Raw genomic sequence first — 17549 nt, forward strand, 5'->3', positions numbered from 1 at the left:
TGATTGTGTCAGCATGGCATCGAGTAAAGAATTTGGAAACTATCCTATTTGTCTAATCAATGCAGACAATTTGAAGAGTTTAGACCAGAAATAGTATAGGCTTGTCATGTTACATTTCCTCTCTCATATGTTTCCTCCTTACTAAGGAAATTCGGGAAAATGTTTTCCCGTATAATTTGATACTTCCCTTTTTTTCTGAAGTAGCTATTATGCTGCCAATGAGTCAGGGCAAAGAATGGATTAAATGGATTTTTGTCATTGCTTGGGTATAAGAACTCATTCCTCTGCTAAAGACCAACCCTTCTTCCTGTTTCTGTTTCATTTCTACTTCCTTTGTGCTTGAGGTATAAGCCTGTCTGGTCCCTTTTATGCCTCCAACTTGGTGAATCCTAGCTATAAGAGCCATAAAGAGTTTCTTCCCTTTGAACAAAGGTACTTAAGCACTAAACTGGACACTTAAAAATAAAGGAATGATTAAGCATAAATACTCTTTCATTCAGGCTTTCTTATACCAGAGAAACATTAAGACATTTTAAGCATCACTTAAACAATTGTATACTTTTATGCAAAAAAGTTAAAAGATCTCGAATACAATTAGCTTTGCTCTTTGCTTCAGACTTGCTGTAAAACTGAGTAAACCACTATTCTCTAATACATCGGTGTTAATTTTAAGGATGAATAAAGTGCTAATGACCTTAATATGCAGAGTTTAGACAAATCAGTAAGAAAAAGATGAAGACACTAGCAGGAAAATGGGTTCAAAAATGAACAGCTGATTCACAGAATAGAACACATTGCTTACAATATGAGAGCATGTGAAATCCCACTTATAATAAAAATTCAAACGTAAAACAATAATGAGGTAGCATATTTAAGTGTCCGATTGACAAAGATTTCCCCAAATCATTGACTTTTTTGCAGTCTCTGATTCCAAGGATGTGAGAAACAGGCATTCTCACACACTGTTGGTAGGAGAGCAATTTGGCAATAGAAATAAAAATTAAATAATGCGCATACTCTATGATTCCATAATCTTCATGACTAAGAATTTCCCTTACAGATATAATCACACAAGTGTTCAAAGACACACATGCATGCACACACATACACACACACGGGTATTCATCACAGTAGTGTTTAGAAAAAAGCAAAATTCAAAAACCTAAATCAAAAATCAAAAACCTAAATATCCTTGAACAATTTAAGAGTTCATTAATAGAGGACCGGTTAAAGAAATATGGCACATTTGTATGATATAATGCAATATTGCCATTAAAAAGATTATGGTAAAGATAAATACCTTCAGAGGGTAAGATGTCCACCGTGTGTCGTTAAAGAAAAAGAAGCAAGTTGCAGAGCATTCATGCAAAGAAGTCTGTGTGTGTGTGTTTGTGTATATGTTTGTTTGAATATGCATAGAGACTACCTAGGAGGACACACCTATATTGTTCATAATGATGACTTCTAGGGAGTGAGTTTTGAGAGTAACAACATGTATTATTTTTACAACAAAAATTTTAAAATGAACATGGCTATGGAGAAGGGTGGTGGTGGTCTGGGGCCCGGATGCTTGAATCACCTCACTTTGAGAGTTGAGAAATAATGGAGGGGGAAAGGGAGAAAACTGCTTGAGTAAATAGGGCACATATTCATTTTGCTTGGGTAGACGGAGCCCAAACTGCTCTACATTCTGGCTGCCTAGTAGGGCTTGACGCCTTCCCCATTTAGGCCCATTGGCAGGTGAGAAGAGACTATCAGGCTGTTCGATGACAAGGGGATGGATTGGAGGATCTCGAGGCCATTTTTAGCTCCACAGTTCCATCCACAATTCTCATATAGATAATGGAGCTGATGTTGCCCAACATCAAATCACTCCCGGTTGCTCTTGAAGAGCAGAAGAGCAGAGGAGGATTCACAAATTCCACTCTCCAGCTGCAGAAGTGTTTGCTCTGGGTTATCACCCCCCTTTTCTGGAGGAGAGTTAAAGGAGGTAGACTCACAGATTTGTCAATGGTACCATGTTCCTCTCCCTTCTCTGACTTGTATTTCTTTGGACAGTTCTTTCAGTGCCTTTTTCTTACCTGGCTCACAGCCCCCCCCCTCCCGCCCCCACCTTTTTTTTTTTTTTAAACGAATGGACTGGCAATAATAATCCACTGATAGTATGGTGAAACAAGCTTTCCTTTATTCATGATCCTGATTACCTTCCCTGTAGGGAGGACTTCAGAGGGCTGACATACTTTTTTAGAATAGACAATAGCTGCCAGGTTAGGGTCATTTAATCCTGCCAATGGCAACCAAGCGTATGTTCACCAGCAGGTGCCTGAAATCCAGGCCCTCACTAAAGTGGCTGTCCTTCTGACTCTGGAGAGTTTCTTCTGGTAGAAGAAACCACTTTCATTAACATGCCTTGTCTGTTGGACTCACTCTGCCTCCAAGCTTAGGGCTGGATTTATCAGTGACAACTCAGCATGAATTGCCAACCCTCTCTCCTCCAACCTTCAACCCTGCACCCACATTTTGAAATTTATTCTATAGGAAATAAGGAGGAACGTTGACCATTTGAGTGACATGATCGGATACTAATGCCTGGGTACATACAGTACTTTCTTACCTCTAACAGCACTTATATTTTGACTAATTGTTGATAGGTTTGCCTCCTCTCTTCAATTAAGTTATTGAAAGGGACTTAGTACTCGACTTGGTGTGGTGGCTGAAAGAGGGTTAAGATGAAGACAATGGCACGGTTTCGAATCTAGAACACTGGAAGGATGACGGGAGGGATATGCCATCACCTGAGAGAGGATACACTGGATGCCGAGGAGGACCTAGAGGGCAAAGTGAGGCTAGCGCTGGCATTAAGAACACAGAATCTGCAGCCATGCTGCCTCAGTTTGAATCCCAGTTGGTCTACTTACTAGTTGCATAAGCTTGGGAAAGCTATTTAGCCTCTTTGTGCCTTAATGCACCCATTTGTAAAAATGAGTAATAGAATTATCTCGCAGGATGGCTGTGAGTATCAGACAAGTGAATGTAGCTTATGTACGTAGAATGGTGCCCGGCACACAGTAAGTGCAAATTGGTGCTTACTATTTTTATTATTAGACGTAGTGAATTTTATTTTATATTTTTAAAAAAATTTTTTAAAAAGATTATTTTTGAGAGACAGAGAGAGTGAGTGGGGGCAAGAGAGAGGGAGAGAGAGAACCCAAGCTGGATCCACACCATCAGCGTGGAGCCCGATGTGGGGCTCGAACCCCCAAACCATAAGACCATGACCTGAGCTGAAACCAAGAGTCGGATGCTTAACCGACTGAGCCACCCAGGTGCCCCTAGACATAGTGAATTTTAAATGTTTGGGGTACATCTAGGCGGGCATGTCTAGCTGAAACTTGGGAAATAAATTATAGATCACATGATAGATATTGAGCTACAAAGGGAGAAGTGATAGAACTCCAGGCAGCACCAGTATTGAAGGAAGAAAAAAATAGGGATTCTGAAAAAGAGACTAAAAGGCAGTGGGCAGAGAAGGAGGAGGAACCATGTAGGCATGATATCATGGAAGCTACGAAAGTCGTCAGCCAATGAGATTAAAGTGGGACACCAACATTGGAACTGTGCGTATGGAGAGGGACTGGAAGAGAGGAGGGAGAGAATGTCATTTGGGGAAGTAGATAGATGAAAGGGGAAAGAATCAAAGATCCGTATGGCCAGATCCTCACAAATACTTGCTGAGGGGTAGCACTGTTCAACCAGTCCCCTGGGTTATCGGTGGGTCCAGCTTCTTTTGTTGTTTGTTTGTTTACTTACTTATTTATTTGGAGAGACAGAGTATGAGTGGGGAGGGGCAGAGAGAGAAGGAGAGAGAATCCAAGCAGGCTCCACACTCAGTGCAGAGCCTGACGGGGGACTCCATCTCATGAACTGTGAGATCATGACCTAAGCCAAAATCAAGAGTTGGACACCTAACTGACTGAGCCACCCAGGCACCCCTCTGGCTTCATCCCGTTTCAGTCCCCTCTGCCCCAGCTTCCAGTCAGAGGACCAGTGACAATGAGCTGGGATGATGGTGACTATTCACCAAGGTCCCAACTAAGGAGTGGTTCAACCAGTGACCACAGACTAATTCCCCTCTACTCCAACTAGGATCAGAGAAAAAAAGGAGGGCAGATACATGAGCACAGGAACCCAACAACTGCTGTTTATGATAAGACTCAGGGCATACCTGGCCCAATGCCCTGACTCTGAGTGAGGTATTTGGCACCTTCCATCATGAGGGTAATGGCGTCCCAAGCACTGCTTTCATCACCAACCCTTCACTCCAGCAGCCACTGTGAACAGGCCACCGTCATTCCAACTCCCCCAACTCATTCACTTCCCCCTGACCAGCGTGCCATCCCTTTCTTCCTTTCCAGCTCAAAGCCTATTTCTTAAAAATGTTCCTCCCTTAAAACCCCTGTGTCTACTTGTGTCTGGAGTGTCTTCCTGTATTGTCCACATCACACATTTTAGATGATGGAGCATACATTTGCTTGCACTGTTCTATTTCTGTCCCGTGGCTTTTGTTGGCATATGGAAAGGCACAGTAACAAGGTAGTGTTTGGTGCACTGGGATAGGCCAGCTGGGAAGGGAGATGGAAGGAGAGCTCTGAGTTTTGCACCGATATTTCACACTTGAACTAATTTGCAACAAGAGGTATAAGCTGGAAAAACCAATAGCAGTGAGGAGAGGAGCCTGGGGTGAAAAGGAGACAAACATTGGCTGCCTTTTAGACAACTGAACATATTAGGTGAAGGGGGGGGCGGGGAGAATATCACACGCAGATGAGATATACCTGCCCTAGGACAGAGCAGAATAAGAAACTTCCTAACTGGACATATGTATGTCGACCATGAGCGTAAAGCTGTAGAAAGGAAGCCCTGAGTTGGTGGTAACCCTGAAGGGAGGGGGGGAGGGAGCGTGGCTAAAAAGTCGCATGTGTTTTTATTTAGTGATTTACTTTTTACACTACTTTAGGGATTCTTCTTTGTGAGGTGTTATGCAGCCAGCTCCCTTGGGCTTCTTGAAACCAGGTTTAAGTAATTATGTTTTTTTTTCTTTCTGAGAGGTGAATATCACTATCATATCTTTTGTGTCCCTTGGAACACAGAAGGCCATGCTCACTAAGAGGGGCAGGGGCTGGTTGGACACCATGTGCACGTCTGTTCTCCACACGAATCTATAAATTTCTTGAGGGCACTAACTGTATCTTTCAGTTTTACTGTGAGGCATATAATTAGCAGTCAAAAATACTTAGACAATTGAATTGAACTGAAGAGAGTTAATCATTTGCTGAAACTCTGTCATCAATGAGTTGTTCCAGAGAGACACGACTTAGAGCTGTTTTGTTTATTTTCAGCTTTGTTGTAATTGTCACCACTTCTGATGATCCCTCAGAGGCAGAGCGGAGTAGTAGAAAGAGTGGCTTGGGAGACAGGAAGCATTTGTGCCAGTTTGGACTCAGCTAAGTGACCTTGGACATGTTAATTTCAGACCACATGATTTTCAAACTCTCTATAGTTCTGCTCTGTGAGTGCAGTAGGCCTTGTCTACTGAAAATCAACAAAGATACACGAGAGGAAGTAACTCAGTTTGTCAGCTTGGCCACTATGATGTGATGCAGTCATTTTGAAATTTTCTTCCAAAGAAGTCGTTGATTTCTTTTTTTTTAAAGTTTATTCATATATTTAGAGAGAGAGAAAGAGGGAGAGAGAGAGTCCCAAGCAGGCTCCAAGCTGTCAGCGCAGAGCCCGAAGTGAGGCTCGAACTCATGAACTGTGAGATCACGACCCGAGCTGAAATCAGGAGTTGGACATTCAACCAACTGAGCCACCCAGATGCCTTGGCTGATTTATTTTCTTGAGTTGATTGACACACCCCATGTTTTTGATCTAGAACATTGACTTTGGAATGAAAATCAGAGAATGAAAGCTGTTACTCAGATTACTATAAAGGTAGATACCTACTGTTGGGCAAGTCAGGTAACAAAGAGTTAATAATGCTACTACTAGTCTGTATTAATGCTAATGATATGGGTATTATATAGCAAATGCTATGGATCACAAATTATGCCAAATGTTCAAAAATAGTTCTCACGTAAATCTTGCAACAATCTGTGACACAGGCAATATCATTATCCCCGTTATACAGGTAAGAAAACTGATGCTGAGTCACAGTGGACAACTTTTTCAAGGTCACTCAGTCTGAACTCTCAGCTATGATGTGCTAGTGGGTGCTTAATACATTTAAAAAACAATGAGTAAATAAGATTAGCCAGCATGTGATATCAGCATGGCTTCAGCTAGTAGAAGTAGGAGCAGTATTAGCTACTTACTCATCGAGTGTTTACTCTGTGTCAGGCACTGTTCTAAGTAATATATGTGCATTAGTCCACTTAATTCCAGCTATCACTCTACAAAGTGGACTCCATTATTGTTCTCCTTTACAGACGAAAAAACTGAGGTCTGGAGAGATTAAGGAAACCTATCCAATAAACGGCAATTCTCTCCTTTACTTTCTGCTCTCATATTGAGTGTTTGAGATTTAGAGGTTAGACTCTTTAGGTCCTCTCTCTGTGCCTCAGTAACCTTTGCCCAGGCCCTCAGGGTGCCCCTCCACACTGTGCAATCTCTCCCTGGGACCAAGAGGCAGGCAGGAGAAGGGAGTAAATGTAGTGTCTCATTGCTGATTTTCTATAATCTTAACACAAACACTTATCAGTGTTGTTGAAACTTAATCTCACTAGCTCATCTGTGAGACCAATTTTAATTTGGAGCCATCTGCCACAGACAAATGAGTAATTATGGCAGAGCCCAGAGGGGTGGGCCTTGGGGAGAAGGTTGGCTTAGCCTCTTTCCGCCTGCCTGCACTGACGCAAGTGACCAAGAAAGAAAATTCTTTGGGTGGGCTGTGGATGCAAAGGCCAGCAGTTCTACTTCCCTGTTGCTTAAATCCTTAGACACCACTGAACAAGGAGGGATGACTTTGAGGTCATACAGCTTGCCTAACAGCAGAAGGGAGACCATTGTCATTAAGGCCGGGCAGAAGGAGGTAATCTGCGAACTGAGCCAGCCCGCTCACCAGCCTCTCTCTCATTGTATTAGTCGTTCCTTGTGATGAGTGCCACTTGCCAGCTGGTCTCTCCACACAATATGACCGGCTAAGTCAAATCGATAGAGTGAGGCTGAAAATAGTAGTCATTGACCTCTGTCTAGCATTTAAATTTATTTTCAAAAGACTTTAATGTACCTTATTTCATCCTAATGAAAAGCCCCTAGATTAGGTATTGTTCCCTTCATTTTATACATGAGGAAATTTAGTCGTAGGGTGATTCTGTAACTGGACAGGTGTAAAACACCTTGGGTCTTGCCCAAGGTCATCCTGTTAGCTGCAAGCTGGTTAGTACCTCAAACTCTGAATTAGACTCTGTCATCCTGTCTTCTAGATGAGTGGCTGTCCAGCTATGCTTGCTCCTCAGGGACCACGGAGGGATAGGAGTGTGTGTGTGTGTGTGTGTGTGTGTGTGTGTGTGTGAACAAGTGGGGCTTTGGGCCCTGATCTGCACCTAAACTAGGCCAGCTCTGCTTGGGTCTGTTTGCCTATTTTACTTCTGGGAAGGATTTCATTTAATGAAAGGCTCTGCTTCTGAAAATGTCTGAAAACCACTTCCCTAGTAGTATTTCTCATGGAGAGTTTAGTGGGTTGAATGGAGTCCCCTCAAAAGATATACTCACCTCTTAACCCCCAGTACCTATGAATGTGACCTTATTTAGAAAAAGGGTCTTTGCAGATGTCAAGTAAAATGAGGTCATCGTGCATTAGGGTGGACCCTAAATCAATGACTGGTGTCTTAGAAAGGAGAGGGGGATCAGGACCCAGAGACACAAGGAAGAGACACGGAGGAGAACTCTGTGCGACGATGGAGGCAGAGATTGGAGTGATGCGGTTACAAGCGAAGGCATGGAACAGATTCTCTTTTAGGGTCTCCAGGAGGAACCAGCCCCGTCAATACCTTTATTTGAGACTTCTGGCTTCCTGAACCATGAGAGAATGCATTTCTTTTATTTTAAGCTTCCCAGTTAGTGGGAATTTGTTATGGCAGCCTAGGAAACAGATACAGAGAAGTCCATAGACCTTTTACCTAGAAATGGGTGAGGGCGGGCTTATTAAAATGCTGGTTCCGGGCTCCAACCCCAAGCCTCTGGACCTGCAGGGGCTCAAGAGTCTGTATTTTGACAAGTTCGCCATATGCACAATGATTAATCTTTGAGCTGGTTTTGACCATACACAGGTACAAGACTCTGCTCCCAGCGTCAGTGCGCCAAAGGAAAAAGGCTTGATGTACAAGAAATTGGCTGGTATTAAGCCTTCTGTAGTGCAAAAATTTTGAATTCTGAGAATTATTTAAGAGTGTTTACCCTAAGGAGTCACAAAATCTGCCAAGAGAGTCACATTTTTGGAGCAGCCAGAAGACCCCAGAACAACACACACACACACACACACACACACACACACACACGCACGCACACACGCACACATGCAGTCTTATACTTGTCTGGTGCAGAGAATTCTGATAAAGCATCACCATTTTGACTTTAAGATTTGGTCCCTATTAAAAATGCAGTTTTCCATATGAGTGCTGATACTTGAAGCCAGTGTCAGACATTTATGCCTGGCCTTTGATCTTTACCTGAGAGCACTTTTGATAGGCTAGAAGAGGGAGAAGAGCAGGATGGGCTGAGCAGAGGGGGTCTCGTTGCCAGCCTGAGGCCAAGCCCTTGGCCAAGTAAAGCCAAAGAGGGCCCCAGTTTATCCATCCAAGATTGATGGAGGTCAGCTGTGCCCAATCTCTTGGCGACATGGGGGAGGGCCAGTGAAAAAGGCCAGGTGTTTGGCTTCTGGGTGTGGGAGGGGCACCTTCCTGGGAGTGGCCTACCCAGCCGAACCTGCGGTCCTTCAGGAGGCCTGTGTTCGCTCACATCCCTGATTTGCTCCCAGGTAAACAAATCCTGATTCTATTTCCCAGAAAGGCAGAACTTCAGCACGGTGGCGGCCTGTTGTTATAGTTACTGACATATGACTTGCCACAGTGATTGTCAGAGCAATGGGAGAAAATAAAATTTAGCAGAGGCTGGTGGTGGGGGTTGGGAGAGAGAGAGGAGGAAGGGAAATCTGCCGAAAAGACTTGGAGCTGGGGCTGATGGCTGTGTGCCTTTGTACATATGGTATGATATTCAAGTATGGACAAAGGAGGTCTTACACTGGCGGTGTCTGAAAGGATCTTGGGAAAAGACAGCCTGTCCCAAACAGCTTCACCCCTGTTCCATACGCCTGACATTTCACCATTAGTGGTTCATTCCTGTGAGTTAAGCTCTGCCTTTCTCCAGGGGAGGTCACGCCTTAGATTGTACCCTGGAGTGAGTTTTCCTGGTGCCTTTCTTCCCCAGAGTTTGCCAGGGCACTGGGGAAAGATGGGGGAAATGGGGATCATCAAATAAAGACATGGCCTGTTTTCAAAACTCCGAAAGTACTGCTAGTCCCCTCTTTGGAAACCCCCCTGTGCTCTGCTCTCTTTTGCAACAGTTATGAAGCTGAACGTGCAGGATGTCTGAGAGATACACATAGCTCTTCCTTATTCATCAGCAAATATTTATCTATCACCCATTATATACTAGGCATTGGGTTAGGTACTACTGGGGGAAACATGGAAATAGTTGGGCATTAGATTATGCCTGACATTTAAGAAACAATCTAGTTACAGAGACCAGACATTTACACAAGTGAGGCTGACCAATAGTACACAGTTGTGTGTGAGTAGTGTCAATGGAAGGATAGAGCTAATGACTGCATAATCTCAGGGGTGGGCAAGATCATCACAGGGTAGGGTGTCTGGGTAAGCCTTAGTTCAGAGTAATGCAGTTTTTAAAACATTTTTTTAATGTTTATATTTGAGAGAGAGAGAGAGAGAGAGAGAGAGAGAGAGAGAGAATGACAGTGCACGAGCGGGGGAGGGGCAGGGAGAGATGGAGACAGAATCGGAAGCAGGCGCCAGGCTCCGAGCTGTGAGCACAGAGCCCGATGCGGGGTTCGAACCCACAAACTGTGAGGTCATGACATGAGCCGAAACTGGATGCTTAACCGACTGAGCCCCCCAGGCACCCCCAGAGTAACACAGTTAAATCACTCCGACCCTTAGCAGGGCTGTGGTGAAATGGGGCAGAGAACAAATCAGTTTTGATAGGAATGGTGATGTGGACTCAGTAGGGAACATATTCATACCTCTCTGCTTTGCTCTTCATCCAAATTCTGGCCTGTCCTTTCCAGAGAGCTCTTGATCCTTCACGGGTCTACCCTGTCTCAGAACTCTGTTCTGCGAATCCCAAGACTTAGATTGCCACAGAAGCAGTATAGCCAAGTGGTTAAGAGGGTAGGTTTAGGGGTTAGGTGGCCTGGGTTTGAATCCTGGCTCTGACACTGAACTGTGATCTTGGACAACTGATTTAACTGTGACTCAATTCTTCTCATGGGTAGAATGGGGGCAGTAATAATAGTGTCTACCTAACCGAGGTGCTGGGGGGATTAAATGAGCCAAGTGGTGTAAGTTACTTAGCATGGTGCTGGCTGCATACTATTTGTTCATGAAATAAGTGTTTATTGAGTGCCCGTGATATTGCAGGCACTTTCGTAGTGTGGGGTTACAGCTGCGCTGTATGAAATGCTGGTGGAGAACGGAGGCATTCAGGCCCTTTATTCAAGGAACTTTTCATCTGTCTTTCTTCCTGTTCTATCCATTCCAATTCTTAGTCTGAGAGTTATCACTTAAGTACTTTCATTCTTTTTGTTTAACCAGGCAGGCAAACAGTAAAGCTGCACTTCCCTTTAAGCCGAGCTTTGGCCATGACCCATAAGGTTTGATCTGAAGTGTTCTCATTATCTGAGCACTTTGCAGTTTGGGGCTTGATTTTTACTATTTTATTGCTTTTTTAATTATTAAAATTAAAAAAAATGTTTATTAATTTTTGAGAGACAGAGAGAGATAGCCTGAACGGGGGAGGGGCACAGAGAGAGAGGAAGACCCAGAATCCGAAGCAGGCTCCAGGCTCTGAGCTGTCAGCACAGAGCCTGACGTGGGGCTCGAACTCACGAGCCGTGAGATCATGACCTGAGCCGAAATCGGACGCTCGGCCAACTGAGCCACCCAGGCGCCACTATTTGTTTTGTTTTTTGTTTTTTGTTTTTGCTTTTTAATGCATTGTCGTATTCCATGTTTGATGATACTGTATTTTTTTTGTCCCTACTATATCTTTCTCCCTACTTTGTCCCTACTATGCTCCAAAGGAAGAGAGTGGAGAGACCTGTCTGACTTGAGGGGTTTAGGAGAAACCTGCAGGAGACAGGACATGAAAAGACCATTACTGAAGGGTATTGAGCACTAGGCTTCATGCACTGGTTTCTCTTCTAATGAGAGCTTGTAGTCACTGAAAGGGTGGGTAACAATGGCAGGATTGTTATGCTGTGCTGTGAAGAATAAGCCGGCATCATTGTCCAGGAAGGCTTGTGAGAAAGAAAGGGGCTATCGGCAGAGAATCCAGTTAGAAGATTTTCATGTCAGTCTGGGGCAGTGATTCTGAAAGCTGAGTGTGCATCAGGATCCCCTGGAGGGGTGGTCAACACAGCTTGGTAGGCCTCACCCCCAGAGATTCTGATTCAGAATTTGCATTTGCATTTCTAACAAGTTCCCCTGGTGATGCTAATGCTGCTGGTCCAAGAACCACACTTTGAGAATCCCTCAGCTAGGAGGGAGATGATGAGGAACACAGGGAGAGTGGCGGGAGGAAAGAAAGTATGTAAGAGATTGGAGCGAAAGAAACCACAGGGCTTGGGGATTGGACATAGAGGCAAGGAAGGGGAAGAACTCAAAGATGGCTCCAGAGTATTAAACCTAAGTGCTTTGGAGGATAGGAGAGTCACAGAGGCAACCCCCCAAACATTTAGGGGTGGAATGTAGTCATATCACAGGTACTGGGAAAATACATGAAACCCTATATCCATTTGCACGTGCACCACGGTATTCACATTTAAAGGTCTTCTGTCATTGTCGGGGAGAGAGACCGGTGAGAAGGAAAACTCCCAGGTCTGTGGTTGGCCTCTTCTTTTCTAGATTGTAACCTTTGAGTAGAGGAAGAAAATGAGGCTAGAGAGCAGAGGCCAGGGAGGGTAGAAGGAGCTTGGATGTTCTGGAAATGGAGAGCACACTTCTGGGTTGCCACGTATTGAATGTATATGGGCAAATGCTCACAAAGAAAAGGCAAATGAGGAAGACCTAGTGTGGGCCACGCAGGGTCGCTCTAGGATGCCACCTGAGATCACTGATGCGATTTCTGAGAGCAGAGGGTTGCCATGCTAGGGCTACTTAATGCCAGCCTACCTAACCTTCCCTATTTTCAAGGCTTCTGATCCCGGGGCCTTATTGTTCCCGGCTATTTCCCAGCCTGTAGGGATTTCTCTTACCTGCTTCTCTCCACTGGGCCGCCTGTAGCTGAGCAGAAGCTCCACAGCGCCCACCACCTCCTTGCGGATGGCGTAGAGCAATGCATCGCCTACATACACGCTGTGGTTCAGCAGTAGCTCCATGATCTCCAAATTCTCATTCTCAATGGCAATGAGCAGGGCGCTCCGGCCCAGAGGATCCATGCAGTTGATGTTGACATTGTAGTAGATCTCAGCCTCCTGTAGGGCCTGCTTCACGGTGGCATAGTCCCCCTTCTCCACAGCATTGAGGAACGCCTTCTCTTCTGCAGAGAGCTCTGTCTCAGCCCTCACAATTTGCAGGGGGATTCGGTCTCTGTAAGGTGAGTAGTTGACTTTTTTGTAGTACAGTTGGGCCATGGTTCATAGCAACTTAGCAACCTGAGTGAGAGAGAGGGAGACCAAAGAGATGCTTAGGTGCCTGAAGGTTTCAACTGGTCAGTTTATGGAGGCAGCATGGCTAAGCGGTTGGAAAATCCTCAACTGTTTTCCCCCCACGATCTTTCTCTTCTTGCAAAGTGGTATAGCAAAAGAAGCCCAGACATTTGGGTTCAAATCCTGGGTTCAAATCCTGCCTTTTCCAGCTCTGTGACCTTGGATAAGTTGCTCAAGCCCATTGTGCTTCGGTCTATTATTATTAATGTTATCAATATATTAATAGCATTAGTGGCAGTTATCATTTAGTTACAGCTCACTGTGAACCAGGCTCTGTGCTAAAGGATTCCTTCCTCATAAAGCTATTGTGAGAGTCAAATGAGATAATATACTATCAGAGCAACTGGCAGTGTGTAAACCTCCCAAGACATGGCGCAAATTAATTCCTCCCTTCCCTTCTGCTGTCTGAAGATACTCATGATAATACTGCTGATTGTCAGAGTGACCACTGGCCAATTTTCTTTAGACCCTGGGCCTATGGGCCGGTGCTAATTTTCAGTGCCACATTGCAGCTTCCCCAGATGTAGACCCTGTATTAAAATCCAGTTTTCATGCTACCTGAAGCCCTGCTTTTTGCTGCTTCTCAGTGGGGAATGGGTATTGGCTCTGATAGGCCAAAGTCACATACCCCCTCTGCCGATTCATGATTTTTCCTCTACCGCTCGAAACCAAGGAGCTTATGGATCCGATAATCTGTTCGCTTCAGTTCTGAGAAGAGAATGGTCTGTTTTACATGCACCACATCTAAAGCCCGATTTCAATGGAAGTGATTTTAAAGTAAAACCTATTACTGAATTCCTACAATGTGTTTAACTTTCTCCGGGAAACCAAGAAAAAAAGACAGTCTTGGCCTTCAGTTGCATAGAATGAACGGCAGTATAGAGTTCTTGCCTCTATACTGTTTCAGATCAAATTCATGCCCATTCCTCACTGACCTCCTCCTACTAGCCCTGTGAGATAGGAATGCTTATTCTCCCCAGGGGAGAAGATGAGGCTCAGATCCATAAGGTGATTGGCTCCCCTTTCCCTCCCACCCCGGGGACCTCCAGGACCCTCTGGAGGCTGAGTTTGGCTGGACCCACTGAAGTGTCTCATTACCAAAGTATTTTGCCAGCAAAAGGAAATGGAAATGTGATAAAGGGCCACTTGTGTCATCTGCTGGGTGGAAGAGAAGATGAAGACATGACATATGCCTCAGTCTTCCAGGTAATTACATCCCTGCTTTGGCAAAGGGAGAAGCATATATTATACCAAGTGGCATTTGCAATTCATGTGCCTGTGGTCTTCTGGGAAGTTAGTATTTGAAGGTGAGTGTCACCTCATACCCTGAACAGGCCCAAAGGACAAATTTCTCTCTGCATCCACATCTCTGTTTGGCTGTCTTGATACGCACTGATATTCTGTGTTACTTTCAAGTAACTCAGCAGTGGCTGAGGAAAGTGGCACTTAGAGTAAGCATTTGTCACTAAACAGCTAATGACTTTAATAATCCTAATTGTAGACTGCCTCCCCGCCTCCCCATCTCCATTATAAACAAAAAGAGGGGAGGAAGAAGAGACAGTGTGATCTCCTGAAGAGAGACCCAACAACTGGATTCAGTTTATATTTATTTTATTTATCTGTATTTATTTATTTATATATATTTATGTATTTATTTATATTATATGAACACGCCGGAAGCCATCAGTAGGCCTAGTGCTGTGCTAGTCACTTGGGGAGGGTATGAAAGAATAGGTGCATGCCTTCGTGTCTCGCCTAAACCATTCCACAACCTTACAATTGATCATCCTGACTCCATTCTTTCCCCCTCCACGGAGTCTCCCGCACCATCCCCAAGTTATCCCGTAAAACACAAATCTGGTTCCATTTCGCTCTTCCTTGATTAGTTGTGATGAACTCAACATTCCTTTCTGAGGTCTGCTTGGTTTTGGTTCATGTGTTTACCTCTCCAACTTCTCACCCTCATCCACTATTCTTTAGCCTTGTGGAGCTGCCTTTGAGTCCCCCCACATGCCAAGCTTTTGGCCACCTCAAGACCTTTGATTACCTCCTGGAACACTCTTCTCCAGCTCTTTTAATCTTTCAGGTCTCAACCAAATGTCACCTCCTCAGAGCAGCCCTCACCAACCACTCTTTCTAAAGTGGTGCCTTCATAGTCTTCTCTCCTTTGTATTCTTTTCCTTCTCAATGCTTATCACAATTTGTAGTGACATATTTCTTTTTTGAATTGTTTTTACATTTTTACATTTGTTTATTTTTGAGAGAGCACAAGTGGAGGAGGGGCAGAGAGAGAATGAGACACAGAATTGGAAGCAGTCTCCAGGCTCTGAGCTGTCAGCACAGAGCCCGATGCGGAACTTGAACCCACAAACCATGAAATCATGACCCAAGCCAAAGTCGGACGCCACCCAGGTGCCCCTGTAGTGACATATTTCTTTGTCTTACTGGATAATCATCTCTTCTGTCCAATTTGCTTTAAATCTCAAGTTCAGGGACTGCATCGGTCCTGTTTTTATAGCACCTGCACCTAGCCAAGTTCCTGGCACACCCTGGATACTTGATATATATTTGATGAATGAATGAGTAAACCTTCCATGATATTCTCTCATCTTTCTCCATCCCAACCTAAGTTCTAGACATACTGAGCCATGCTCTCTGAGTGGCCCTTTAATGACCATGTCTTTGCACATAGCTTCATCCTACTCTCTCCACTTAACAAACTCCTTCTCAGCTTCGGCACCTTGCTCACAGTTCTCCTCCTCTGTGAAGTCCCCCCACCCCACCCCCAACACCTTCAGAAGGTTAGCCAATCTCCCTCTGAGTTCTCCACTGGTACCTGGATGACATTTCTCCAATGTCACCTAATAGCATGTTTGTCTTTATGCCACTAGGGTTTGAGTACCTTGATTCCTGTCTTCCCAGCACTTGCAATGGGGTCTAGAACATGACGGGTGCTCAACAGATGAATGTTTAATGAACAAATACAATCTAGCTGAGAAAGGTTGGCATGGTCATGGAATGGAGGGCTAAATTATGTGGTAGTGATTTGATACTTTGGGATTTCAGGAAGGGCTCAGTGAAGGCTGGATAGCTCAGAGAATGTTTCATGGAGGAGGTAGCTCTTTAGTGAGTTCTTGAAGGATGAATTAAAAGTACAAATGTGGGGGCACCTAGCTGGCTCAGTGGGTAGAGCCTGTGACTCTTGATCTTGGGGTTGAGTTTGAGTGCCATGTTGGGTATAGAGATTGCTTAAAAATAAGACCTTAAAAAATAAAAAAAAAAAAGGCAATGTGAAAATGTGAGGGTGGTCCAGGCCCTACAGAACATAAGAACAATAGTAGTGAGATGGATCATGGCCTAGTTGGCAGAAATTGATAGGAGCACAGTTTTCAGGCTATGATAAGATACAAAGATGAGAGGTGAGCTAAAAGGCAAGCACTCACGACCTCAGTTGTCCCATCTGCAAAACAATCTTAAATGCTCGCTGCCCATTTGCCACTTAAGAAGTTACCTTGGGAGAAAAGGCTAGATGTATTTTCAGATGGGGTCACGAGTGATGCTGTGCTAAGCACTGTTGCCGAAGGAAGATCTGTGCCCACTTGAGTAAGGCAAAGCTGTGGGGTAAACTGAAGACAAACGTATCCTACGGCAAGATGAGAAGGAAGGGAGCTAACTAAATCGGTGCCCTATTATGTGCCAGGCACTATGCCAGGAGCTGGTGCAACAAAATAATTAGTATAGCTTTGAATACTTAATATGCCCCAGGCACTGTGCCAGGGCAGAACTATTGCTACTACTGCTTCCGGTGCTAATAGTAATAATAATGGAGGCACCACGCAGGACCATTCATTGAACTTTCACTGTGTGCCAGATGTGTGGGTTATAGTAGTGAATGGGGGGGGCAGTAAAATCATGGTAATTTGAGACTTGAAGTAAGGATAATTGGATTATATATAGTCAATTCAGCGTCTAGATTTACTTTTCATCTCTTGCATTTGAAACGGATCTGGTCTATTGCATTTCCAGTGGGCTATGCTATGAGAAGCCTCACAGTATTCCCCTTAGAGAAAAATCTCTCCTCCAGAGGTTTGCCTGAGAATATACTATTAGAGAGTCACTCTTTTGCGTTAAGGCACTGCATCTCTAAAACGACTCCCAGAAGGAATAAAAGATCACGTGGCTAACAGCTATTAACACCTTTAAAACTTACTTTTACATTTATTTATTTTTGAGAGACAGAGCACGAGTGGGGAGGGGCAGAGAGAGAAGGAGACAGGATCCGAAGCAGGCTCCAGGCTCTGAGCTGTCAGCACAGAACCCGACGCGGGGCTGGAACTCACGGACCGTGAGATCATGACCTGAGCCAAAGTCGGACGCTTAGCCGACTGAGCCACCCAGGCGTCCCAACAGCTATTAACACCTTAATGTGTATTCTTTGATTAGGGAAGTTGCTGTGGCCTTCGAAGTACAGAGACATGTGTCTAGGGCAGGAAAGGTGTGATGAAGGGGAAAAGAGAGGCCTGGTATCCACCCTTGGAAATCTCTT

At 44.5% G+C, this 17549-nt stretch overlaps 1 protein-coding gene across 1 annotated transcript in view; it reads right to left on the reverse strand.

Annotated features, from left to right (window-relative positions):
* TRPC5 (transient receptor potential cation channel subfamily C member 5) overlaps window positions 1–17549 on the reverse strand; it is a 265379-nt gene that overhangs the window by 120980 nt on the left and 126850 nt on the right. The window contains exon 3 of the mRNA XM_015083806.3: window positions 12551–12949. Within this exon, the coding sequence (XP_014939292.2) occupies window positions 12551–12928 (378 nt within the window). The 5' untranslated portion in view covers window positions 12929–12949. The remainder of the gene's footprint in view (window positions 1–12550; window positions 12950–17549) is intronic.

The sequence above is a fragment of the Acinonyx jubatus genome, chromosome X (genome assembly GCF_027475565.1).
Source record: "Acinonyx jubatus isolate Ajub_Pintada_27869175 chromosome X, VMU_Ajub_asm_v1.0, whole genome shotgun sequence".
Lineage (NCBI taxonomy): Eukaryota > Metazoa > Chordata > Mammalia > Carnivora > Felidae > Acinonyx > Acinonyx jubatus.